The sequence below is a fragment of the Erpetoichthys calabaricus genome, chromosome 1, assembly GCF_900747795.2.
Source record: "Erpetoichthys calabaricus chromosome 1, fErpCal1.3, whole genome shotgun sequence".
Taxonomy (NCBI): domain Eukaryota; kingdom Metazoa; phylum Chordata; class Cladistia; order Polypteriformes; family Polypteridae; genus Erpetoichthys; species Erpetoichthys calabaricus.
This window is the reverse complement of record NC_041394.2, coordinates 10,503,345-10,516,294: the sequence shown is the minus strand read 5'-3', so window position 1 is coordinate 10,516,294 and position 12,950 is coordinate 10,503,345. Positions and strand designations below refer to the sequence as shown.

The 12,950-nt window shown below is 38.5% G+C and overlaps 1 protein-coding gene across 1 annotated transcript in view; it reads right to left on the bottom strand.

The window, feature by feature from the left end:
• Positions 1-12,950, bottom strand: part of ppp5c (protein phosphatase 5, catalytic subunit) — a 72,893-nt gene that overhangs the window by 29,006 nt on the left and 30,937 nt on the right. Inside the window, exon 6 of the mRNA XM_028795517.2 lies at positions 23-121. Within this exon, the coding sequence (XP_028651350.1) occupies positions 23-121 (99 nt within the window). The remainder of the gene's footprint in view (positions 1-22; positions 122-12,950) is intronic.

The following is a 12,950-nucleotide window of genomic DNA, read 5'->3' as shown; positions in this document are numbered from 1 at the left end:
ATAAAGAACAAAAAAAGGATACATATGGGTTGGTCTCAGAAGGTAAGCCATTTAATTCAAATATATTCAGCAAGTCATAGTACTGGCCATGTGTGTCACCACATATAGTTATTTTGTCTGCCTAAAGGGGAAAAACAGATAAAACAAAATCATTTTTGTTCATGCACTGTTTGAATGGGGAGCAGATTATTAAACAGTTTTAGATCCAGCTGAGCTGACTGCAAGAAATAGACATCAACATAAAAAAGAGTGGACTAAAGATTTTGCTCTTATAATTCCATGCACATACCTGGAATCATCTGGACAGACACAAACTATCAGCAAATCAAAAAAAAATGGTCAAAAGTTTTAGAACATCTCAGTTTTTCCAGGTTTTCTTCAAATTTAATCAGTTGAAATGTAATGAATGACTTAAAATGGTGAAAAAGTCAGCAGTAAACTTTACATTTAAAGTTTAGGTTAACAAAAACAGAAAAATAGGAAATTACAGAATATTACAAATGGGCCCTCTTCAGGGAACAAGTAATAGGTTGCAACCTACAGATGTTCTTAAAGCAATGAAAGTAAATGAAGTCTTGCAAGTGGAAGCAAACAATTTGCACTGGTGTCCCAACGTCTATTACTTTAGAGCCCTTCAACTGATTAAATGTGAAAAAAACTGAGGTGTTCTAAAACTTTTGATCAGGAGTATAGTTTCAGGGCATACAGTGCATCCGGAAAGTATTCACAGCACATCACTCTTTCCACATTTTGTTATGTTACAGCCTTATTCCAAAATGGATTAAATTCATTTTTTTCCTCAGAATTCTACACACAACACCCCATAATGACAACGTGAAAAAAGTTTACTTGAGGTTTTTGCAAATTTATTAAAAATAAAAAAACTGAGAAATCCCATGTCCATAAGTATTCACAGCCTTTGCTCAATACTTTGTCGATGCACCTTTGGCAGCAATTCCAGCCTCAAGTCTTGTTGAATATGATGCCACAAGCTTGGCACACCTGTCCTTGGCCAGTTTCGCCCATTCCTCTTTGCAGCACCTCTCAAGCTCCATCAGGTTGGATGGGAAGCGTCGGTGCACAGCCATTTTAAGATCTCTCCAGAGATGTTCAATCGGATTCAAGTCTGGGCTCTGGCTGGGCCACTCAAGGACATTCACAGAGTTGTCCTGAAGCCACTCTTTTGATATCTTGGCTGTGTGCTTAGGGTCGTTGTCCTGCTGAAAGATGAACTGTCGGCCCAGTCTGAGGTCAAGAGTGTTCTGGAGCAGGTTTTCATCCAGGATGTCTGTGTACATTGCTGCAGTCATCTTTCCCTTTATCCTGACTAGTCTCCCAGTTCCTGCCGCTGAAAAACATCCCCACAGCATGATGCTGCCACCACCATGCTTCACTGTAGGAATGGTGCCAGGTTTTCTCCAAACGTGACACCTGGCATTCACACCAAAGAGTTCAATCTTTGTCTCATCAGACAAGAGAATTTTCTTCCTCATGGTCTGAGAGTCCTTCAGGTGCCTTTTGGCAAACTCCAGGTGGGCTGCCATGTGCCTTTTACTAAGGAGTGGCTTCCGTCTGGCCACTCTACCATACAGGCCTGATTGGTGGATTGCTGCAGAGATGGTTGTCCTTCTGGAAGGTTCTCCTCTCTCCACAGAGGACCTCTGGAGCTCTGACAGAGTGACCATCGGGTTCTTTCTCACCTCCCTGACTAAGGCCCTTCTCCCCCGATCGCTCGGTTTAGATGGCTGGCCAGCTCTAGAAAGAGTCCTGGTGGTTTCGAACTTCTTCCACTTACGGATGATTGAGGCCACTGTGCTCATTGGGACCTTCAAAGCAGCAGAAATTTTTATGTAACCTCCCCAGATTTGTGCCTCGAGACAATCCTGTCTTGGAGGTCTACAGACAATTCCTTTGACTTCATGCTTGATTTGTGCTCTGACATGAACTGTCAACTGTGGGACCTTATATAGACAGGTGTGTGCCTTTCTAAATCATGTCCAGTCAACTGCATTTACCACAGGTGGACTCCAATGAAGCTGCAGAAACATCTCAAGGATGATCAGGGGAAACAGGATGCACCTGAGCTCAATTTTGAGCTTCATGGCAAAGGCTGTGAATACTTATGGACATGTGCTTTCTCAATTTTTTTTTTTATTTTTTTAATAAATTTGCAAAAACCTAAAGTAAACATTTTTCATGTTGTCATTATGGGGTGTTGTGTGTAGAATTCTGAGGAAAAAATGAATTTAATCCATTTTGGAATAAGGCTGTAACATAACAAAATGTGGAAAAAGTGATGCGCTGTGAATACTTTCCGGATGCACTGTATATGAAATTCTGCACCTGTATTTAGGCAAAAGAAATGTCAATTATATCAATAAATAAAATAGTGATGGAATTTATCCTATAACTCAAGAGGAAATAAACAATATATAAATCACATACAACACATTGTAACAGAATGTTACAAAACAATACAATTGTTCTTAAAGTAATACACATTAAAAAATACATTTGGTAATAAAATTCAACATTTTATGTGAAATGTGGCATATCCAAGCAAATGAATGTGTTCAGATATGCAATAAATAAAAAGAGGGTTCTGTCCATCTTTGTTCAAAGACATCTTCTAGCCCCAATAAAAAAAAACACAAAGTCAAAAGAGAACAGAAACCAAGCATCATTACAGAGTCCAGAAAGTTATCTTGCCAACAGTTCTTTGCATAATGCATCTCCCCAGCTCTAAACACAACATCAAGGCATTCATCCAGATTATTTTACTTTAAAAAGCTTCGCAATTGTTCAATTGTTGGAGTATGTGGTCTCGTGTGTTCACAGTCCTGGGAAGGTTGGGAATTAAACCAGCACCAATTCTTAGAAAGGTACACTCAACCATGTAGAAATAAAGCCAATAATTAACGTAAAACATCCATGTGGGAGGAAACCCCAACACAGCCATGGTGGGAAAATGCAAAGCTCATATAGAAAGTAACAAAGATTTGAATCCTCCCAGAAAACAGTAAAACAAAGATCAAATGTCAGATCTGCTTTTAATTTAAATCAACAGGATATTAAAAAATGTCGGCACTTCCCACATTGCCCATCCCCCTTTACCAGTATCTTATATAAAACCAGTTCTTTGCTCCGAGGCTATGGATCTGTGCTGGTATCTGGAAACCCCATTATTGCCAGAAGGGATCCTATTCCGTTGGGCCCTTGAGCAAGGCCATTAATCTGAAAATTGCTTCAGGGGCTGTACAATGGCTTACCCTGGATTTTGACTACCAAAAAACAATTTCCCCTCTGGGATTAATAAAGTACATCCAATCAAATAAAAAAAAAATAGAAAACAAAAACTTTTCAGCTAGTTTAACAGCTATGTTAACTGATGTCCTTGGCAATTTATTAATGAATGCTTTGAGATACAGCGTGCACATACTCAGGTGGCCACAAACAGCATTCTCTAGATCAGGGGTCTCTAAGTGTGCTAAGTGTAGAGTGCTAACTGTGGCTTCAGGTTTTCACTGCAACTCTTTTCATTAATAGTGTTGAATTTCTGCTGTTCATTAACTTCTTTTCCTATCATTTTAATACCTTTTTTTTTTTTTTAAGATTCAGTCCTATAAATTGCTTAATTTATTCCTTAACAAGCACACAAATAGAAATGTGATATGAAGTGAGCCAACGGATGAACAGCTAAGTTTCACTCCAACCAGCTTCCTAATCAGAATCCAATTCTTGTTGTTGACTAAACCTGTTATTTAATTTCATGGCCTTTTGATGCTCTTATTCTGCCACAGGAGGCATTTCCAAAACGGTTGATTTTTCTTTTTTCTAAGAATATCATCAAAAAGTTTTTTTGTAGATCTGAAAAGATTAACATAAATGAGACCTTCAACTGTCTTTATTATCAGATATTGCATGATGGATACTGGTTGCTGGTCATGTGTTGGCTCATTTTGAATGTCATTATTGCTTGGCTGCTAATTAATAATAAAAAAAAGAAATAATGAAGAGGTCAGACTTAAATAGCAAGTTAAAAGTGTTAATAAATGGCAAAAACTGGTCACTAATTAAGAAAAGGGTTAAAATGAAAACCTGCAGCTGCAGTAGTACTCCAGGACTGGAGTTGGGAGACCCCTGCTCCAAATAACCCAATAATGGCAAACAGTGGACAGCGGTTTGAAACAATGAAGGTTATCATTACATTAGCTACAAAAATAAAGACAAGAGAACTACACACCTACCTTAAGGGTGTATATTGCAAGTCAAAAGGAATTTCATGACATCCAAGCTGAATAAAAGTATCTCCTGCCAAGTATAGTAACTTAATGCATGAAACAGGCATGCTGACAAACACAACACTGTTTCTCAAATTGCAGTCCACAAAATAACTAATAAAATGTTAGGCATTTGATAAATATAATGTATACAGTAATCCCTCGCTATATCGCGCTTCGCCTTTCGCGGCTTCACTCTATCGCGGATTTTATATGTAAGCATAATTAAATATATATCGCGGATTTTTTGCTGGTTCGCGGATTTCTGCGGACAATGGGTCTTTTAATTTCTGGTACATGCTTCCTCAGTTGGTTTGCCCAGTTGATTTCATACAAGGGACGCTATTGGCAGATGGCTGAGAAGCTACCCAACTTACTTTTCTCTCTCTCTCTTGCGCTGACTTTCTCTGATCCTGATGTAGGGGGATTGAGCAGGGGGGCTGTTCGCACACCTAGACGATAGGGACGCTAGTCTAAAAATGCTAAAAGATTATCTTCACGTTTCTACCTTCTGTGCAGCTGCTTCCTGAAGCGACATGCTGCACGGTGCTTCGCATACTTAAAAGCTTGAAGGGCACGTATTGATTTTTGATGTTTGTTTTTCTCTCTCTCTCTCTGTCTGCTCTTGACGGAGGGGGTGTCAGCTGCCGCCTTCAACAGCTTTGTGCCGCGGTGCTTCGCATACTTAAAAGAACAGAAACAGCCCTATTGATTTGTTTGCTTTCCTCTCTATCTTTCTGACAGTCTCTGCTCCTGATGCGCACTCCTTTGAAGAGGAAGATATGTTTGCATTCTTTCAATTGTGAGACGGAACTGTCATCTCTGTCTTGTCATGGAGCACAGTTTAAACTTTTGAAAAAGAGACAAATGTTTGTTTGCAGTGTTTGAATAATGTTCCTGTCTCTCTACAACCTCCTGTGTTTCTGCGCAAATCTGTGACCCAAGCATGACAATATAAAAATAACCATATAAACATATGGTTTCTACTTAGTGGATTTTCTTATTTCGCGGGTGGCTCTGGAACGCAACCCCCGCGATGGAGGAGGGATTACTGTACTCTGTGTACTACCAGTCGGGTTAGTTTCTTCTCTTTTGTTCTCCATTTCACATATTTTAAACAATCATCAAGTGGTATCTGATTAAAATGCAAAAAATAGTGACCTTCATTAAACAAACCAATGAAGCATCAAAATAATGTACAACCTTTACAGACAGTACAGCCATGTATGCATGCACTGTCAATATATCCAACAAACACTGTTATCCAATGGCCAATCGAATCTTGACTGTTACCCTACACCACTCTGCCCAGTGCATCTGATTTTAAAGGGGAAAACAGTAATCTAAATGACAGACCTTTAAAACACATGCTGAGACCACCTGCACCAAGCATGAGCTTAAGCACACAAGTTTACACTTGTGCCAGCCAATCCCATAATGTTCTGAGCCAATAAAAATTATTGTGAAGCTTTGAATCACTCATTTTGTATATACTGTCAAAATGAGTGTAAGTCACTCATGACTGCTTTGCTTAGTTGCATTAAAGCTAGAGGGTTAGATTGGTGTGAGAATGGGGGGGGATCCTTTTAAGTAATGGAAAGATTTTTGGATCATGTGTCTACACCATCAAGTAAAAACAAGCCAACTGAAGCTTAAAAAGAAAAAAATGGTGATAATTATATATAGCTTGGTTTTGTGAGTCCTCAGTGTCAGCAATGACTGCTATCATTTTTGATATTTGTGATTTGTGATTTTGGGCTATACAAAAATAAACTGTATTGTATTGTATTATATCAAGACAAGTACAGGACACGTTTGCATGTAGAGGATGATCTCAGAGCCTGCCTATCATAATTCATCACTCCCAGAATTAAGAAACTATGCAATCAGACCCCACTTATTTACCAGGTACATGATCATTCAAAGTACAGTCATGGCCGAAATTATCGGCACCCCTGGAATTTTCTCAGAAAATGCACCCATTTCTCCCAGAAAATTGTTGCAATTACAAATGTTTTGGTATACACATGTTTATTTCCTTTATGTGCATTGGAACAACACAAAAAAACAGAGAAAAAAAAGCCAAATCTGATATCATGTCACTCAAGACTCAAAAACCGGGCCGGACAAAATTATTGGCGCCCTCAACTTAATATTTGGTTGCACGTCCTTTGGAAAAAATAACTGAAATCAAGCGCTTCCTATAACCATCAACAAAGCTTGTTACACCTCTCAACTGGAATTTCCGACCACTCTTCTTTTGCAAACTGCTCAAGGTCTGTCAGATTTGAAGGGCGCCTTCTCCCAACAGCAATTTTGAGATCTCTCCATAAGTGTTCAATCGGATTTAGATACGGACTCATTGCAGGCCACTTCAGAACTCTCCAGCACTTTGTCTTCAACCATTTCTGGGTGCTTTTAGAGGTATGTTTGGGGTCATTGTCCTGCTGGAACACCCATGACCTCTGACGCAGACCCAGCTTTCTGACACTGGGCCCTACATAGTGCCCCAATATCTCTTGGCAGTCTTCAGATTTCATGATGCCTTGCACACAGTCAAGGCAACTAGTGCCAGAGGCAGCAAAACATCCCCAAAACATCTTAGAACCTCCACCATGTTTGACTGTAGGTACTGTGTTCTTTTCTTCATAGGCCTCATTCTGTTTTCTGTAAACAGTAGAATGAGGAACTTTACCAAAAAGCTCTACCTTGGTCTCATCTGTCCACAAGACGATCGCCCAGAAGGATTTTGACTTCTTCAAGCACATTTTGGAAAACTCCAGTCTGGCTTTTTTATGTTTCTGTGTCAGCAGTGGGGTCCTCCTGGCTCTCCTGCCATAGCGTTTCATTTCGTTCAGATATCGACGGATAGTTTGAGCTGACACTGTTGCACCCCGAGTCTGCAGAACAGCATGAATATGTTTTGAAGTTGATTGGGGTTGTTTATCCACCATTCAGACTATCCTTCGTTGCAGTCTTTTATCAATTTTTCTCTTCCGTCCACATCCAGGGAGATTAGCTACAGTGCCATGTGTTGTGAGCTTCTTGATTATGTTGCGCACAGTGGACAAAGGAACATGAAGATCTCTGGAGATGGACTTGTAGCCTTGAGATTGTTGATATTTTTCCACAATTTTTGTTCTCAAGTCCTCAGACAATTCTCTGCTTTTCTTTCTGTTCTCCATTCTTAGTGTGGCACACTCAGACACACAACAGAAGGTTGAGTCAACTTTTCTCCATTTTAACTGGCTTCAGGTGTGATTGCTATATTGCCAGCGCCTATTTCTTGCCACAAGCGAGTTCAAACGAGCATCATATGCTTGAAATAAAACGATTTACCCACAATTTTGAAAAGGTGCCAATAATTTTGTCTGGCCCATTTCTGGAGTTCTGTGTGACATGATGTCAGATTTGGCTTTTTTTGCTGTTTTTTTGTGTTTTTCCAGTGCACATAAAGGAAAAAAACATGTGGATACCAAAACATTTGTAACTGCAACAATTTTCTGGGAGAAATGGTGCGTTTTCTGGGAAAATTCCAGGGGTGCCAATAATTTCGGCCATGACTGTATATGCAAACACGTGACGTACATTAGAACAATTTGGACGAGAAGAGGCCATTCAGCCCAACAAAGTTTGCCAGTCATATCCAGTTAATTCTACTAAAATAACATCAATTTGAGTTTTAAAAGTCCCTACTGTCCTACTTTATACAACACTTCTTGGTCACTTATTCCATGCGTCTATAGTTGCAGTTCCATTAACTTCCTTAATGTGAAATTTTAAATTGTAAAATAAAAAAAATAAGAAGAATAATGGAAATACGTGAATTTCAAAAAAACTCTCCAAACTTACAATCAAGTTTATATGCTCACTTGAGGTGGTTTTTCAGGCGATTCGACAAAGCAGTAATTCACAAAACTGCAATGGAAACACTTTTTTTGCATTTATGTCACATGACTTGAATACATTTTCAAATTCCTGTGCAAATGTAATGCAGCTCATATAGCAGTATCACGAGCACTACCGGATGACCCAACACCATAGATGTCCAGCCTTTCCGGTTAACATAATCCCAATACCCGATAATTGATGCACAAATAGAAATATGTGACCTGTCGATTGCACCATACACCTGAGGTACTGAGTGTGCCTCGTAATTGCGCTGCAAAAAATGCTGTGACTCTTCCACATAAGGTAAAGTGATGTATTGCCTAATTAGTTTGGAGCATATGGCCTGACAAACCCCATACACACACCACCGAAGAGTGTTTTTGTTCAAACCAAAAGTCTCAGTAACAACCCTGTACTCCTCACAGGTAGCCAGTTAATAAAGCATGATGGTTATGCACTTCTCGGTCGGAACTGGTTCCCTTGTGCTATAGCAGGTGGCATAAGAGGGCCTACTGCGCTGCATAATTCCATGACTATTGAGCTGCTCACCCTAAAATTTTCTACCCACAGCTCCTCAATAAAATCACTGTATATGATTTCAAAGAACTCCCTAATACATGGTCTCTGCCAAGTATAGGGATTTCGCCTTCCCTTTATTGTATTCACTCGCTTTCATTGCCTCCAACTAAAAACGAAAATGCCAAATGCAAATGCAATTGAAATAACAGAACCAACACCCATCATATTGGTCATCATATTTAATTTCAGGTGATAAAACAAACTTTATTCGCATAAAATCACTCAATGGAAATGCAGACAATTCGCATTTGTGTTTTGTTGACTTTTAAGAAGTATCGCTTCCGTTTTGAACATAACTGCAATGGAAATGCGGCTTATGATTCTCTGTGTGAAGAAAAACTTCCTAATGTTTGTGCAATATTTACCCTTAAAAAGTTTCCAACTGTGTCCCTGTGTTCTTGGTGAACTCATTTTAAAGTCACAGTCTTGATCCACTGGACTAATTCCATTTATAATTTTAAACACTTCAGTCAGGTCACCTCTTAATCTTCTTTTGCTTAAACTGTAGAGGCTCAGCTCTTTTATTCTTTCCTCATAACTCATCCCCTGTAGCTTTGGAATCAGCTCAGTTGCTCTTCTCTGGACTTTCTCTTGTGCTGCTATGTGTTTTGTTGCCTGGAGACCCAAACTGTACCCAGTACTCCAAATGATGCCTCACCAGTGTGTTATAAAGCACTGTAGTGCATTTCTAAATCTAAACAATCTGACAAAGTGTTTTACTTTCACTAGTTCTATACTCATATTTCTCCAATTTTAATATCACTTCACTGGCTTCCAATTCAAAAAAGAATTTTTAAATTTAAATTGATCACTTTCAAGGTTTTCCATGGTTCTGCTCTAAGTTATGTAACAAAATTGTTGATACCGTATCAAACTATGAGACCCTTAAAGTTGTCAGATGAAGGCTTACTTACTATTCCCAAATAAAGACCAAAGACGACAAAGCACTTTCTGTGATGGCCCCTAGACTTTGAAACAGCTTATCATAAAACATTTCATCAGCCGAGTCTCATTTAAAAAAAACACATTTTTACCGCAAATAATTCCATAATGAACAAGTTTCTTAATTTGTATCTGGTTGCTGGATGAATTGTTGGTTAGATTATATTTGTTTGTGAATTTATTATTTTTAATCATTTTAACCATTTTGTCATTTAATTTTATTTCTACTAAATTTCCTTTCCTAGAGTTTATTTATTCTGGATATTATTATTATTATTATGATTTATTTACAGTCAACCCTTGATATACGACCGGCCTGACAAGCGAACAACTTGGTTTATGACCAAAATTTTTGTTTTGAATTATGACCCAACGTCTTGTGTTACGACCCGAATGCGGTCATGTGTATCCGCTTGTGTGATTGTAAACAAACAGCCGAGAGTGTTTGTAAGCGTCAGTTGGAGCCCAGATACATGTGTTTGTGGACGTAATTTCGGTCAGTGCAGTGATTTATATAATTTATTTCGATAATTGCTAGGGAAGGAAGAGAAGGTAACGAAGGTAAAGAAAGCAATTACAATCGAAACGAAGAAGGAAATTGTGTGGAAATATGAGAGTGGCGTTCGTGTGACCAATCTCACTAATATGTGCAGCATGTCGAAATCCACTATCTCGACAATTTTACAAAGAAAAGATTTGTATAAGGAAGCTCCTTCCAAACAATAACCACCTTCCATTTTATTCTCCTCCTCCTTCCTTCCTGCAAGCCAAATATGTCAACTTAAATGGTGAGTACAGTATGAAATTGTTGTTTCTGGTAGGCTAGGCACTTTTTGGTTAGTACATTAGAAAAATTATTGGTGTTTTTGGTAAATTATGCACATTATACAACCCTTTTTTATTAAAAAAAGTTAAGTGTTGCTGTGGGAGGTTCAGAACACATTAAGGGCATTTCCATTATTTCTTATGGGAAAAATAGTCTTGACTTACAACCAACTTGAGTTACAACCAGCCCTCGCGAACGAATTGAGTTCGTAAGTCAAGGGTCCACTGTATTTCATTTTTTTAACCTATTATATTTTATACCTATTTTGTGTTTTCCATGTTCCATGTGAAGTGTCGCCTAGCTTGAAAAGTGCTATATAAATAAAATTATTATGATGCATTTTGTGATAATAAATTATTTGTTTGGCTACTACATTGTCTCAGCATTACTACTGTTGTACTAGTCCAGAAGTTAATCTTACAATTGTAGCAGGTGAGCAGAGGAGAAAAAGCCACAAATAAACAAATTCTGGTATTACATATGAAAGTAGAATAAAAAGTTTCATACATGTATATTCTGTCATTTTAATAGGTCCACAGGCAAATTAAAAGTTTTAGACTTCAGGTTCCTAGTTCTCATTAGCGTACCCGGCTAATAAAGAGAATTCTGATTCCAATTCTGAAATCCAGCTACTGACATGACCATTCACAAGTTACTTCACCTGCTTGTGCTCCAATTCGAAAAACAAATGAAATGTAGCCAAATGTATCTCAAAGTTGTAGGCTGCCTTGGATAAAGATGTCAGAAACATAAGTAAATGTCTTACAGACCTTAAACTAGTTTTGTACTATATAATGAAAATGATTTGAAAGGCCTGCAAAATTGAGTGTATGGCTATTCTATTGTTTTGCTTTGCTAGTTCTGGATGGAAATAAGCTACTGTATACTAATTGACATTTACCAGAAAACTAGCTGTGCTACCTGGCTTCACCTGGGAAATTTCCAAGGACAATGTTACTGTGCCAATGGTCAATCGGGTGTATCAGAAGTGACTAAGTACTTGTGTGTATGCAGTATTGTAATTTTTTTTTGTTTTTTTAAACCATGTGCTAGTATTAGTAGGTCACTGAAGCCATTCATTTTTGAACATCTTGCATATAATTGCCTACGGCTAATAGATTCCGGCCATAGATGAATTTGTGGTTCTCCTGCTGACTGACCTTGGCTTTTGTCGATGGTCATTGCAAAGCACAATTTTGCCAGAAACTGTGTTCTCCCAAACTGAAATGGGTAATCAGTAAGAAATAATAATATATACCAAAAATTCACATCATTATCCGTTTATAAAAAATAATAATTCTTTACATTTATATAGCACTTTTGTCACTACTCAAAATGCTTCAGTATGTGGGGAGCCACTTCAACAATCACTATAGCATCCACCTTGATGATTTGACTGCAGCCATTTTAAGCCAGTACGCTCACCACACATTAGCTATTAGGTGGTGAAGTAGTGAGAAAGACTGCTAATTAGAGACAGGAGATGATTAGGGGGCCAGAATGACTATGCGATTTAGCCTGGACTTCAGGATACACCCTACTCTTTACGAAGGATGCCCAGGGATCTTCCCTGATCACAGAAAGTCAGGACCTCAGCTTTACATCTTATGTGAAGGCCAGCGCCATTTTTACAGCACAGTGTCCTCTTCACTGCACTGAAGCATTGGGATCCACATGCAGACCACAGGGTAAGCACCCCCTGCTGGCCTCACCAAATATGTCTTCCAGCAGCAACCTAAGCTTTTCCTATATGGTCTTCCATCAAAGTACTGGCCGAACCTGAACATGGTTAGCTTCAGGTGGATGACCTGTTCTGAAGTGCAGGTGGTATGTTTATATCACTAACTCGAGCATTCCTTTTCAATTTTTTTGTCATTGGAACGTTCAAACATCAATTTTATTTTGCAATTTGTTTCTTAAAATTTAATAATAGGGATTTAATCTAAAATCTATAGCCAGACATTAGAGTAAAACACGATTCTGTGTTAAAACTTTAACTTTCTACAAGAAACAATGATGTTTACAGGCTGCACATTTACGCGGCACATGCAATGAACTTAACATTTTTATTTTTGTGTTGTCATAACCCTGCAAATTTATTGTAGTGGGCTCTTCGTGAGTAGAAGTGAAGAAGACCTGGGAGTCGTAAATGTACACAATCAGTTTAAGAGCATTTTATGAAGGAGTGAGGCTGAAACAGGAGAGAAGTTAGGGCTGTACAGAAATGATTATACAAAAAAATAATATTGCAAACTACTTTATGTATATTGTCTACCCCCTCTCTGTTCTGACTTTGGAGGACCGGTTAACAGTGTAAGCGTTTAAGCTGACCAAAAGAAGCCATCGCTCCCAGCTTGTCATAGACCTGAAGATATGATTTCCCTATCTACTTGACCTCTTTCCCTCCCTTTTTGCTTCTTGCAAAGCAAACA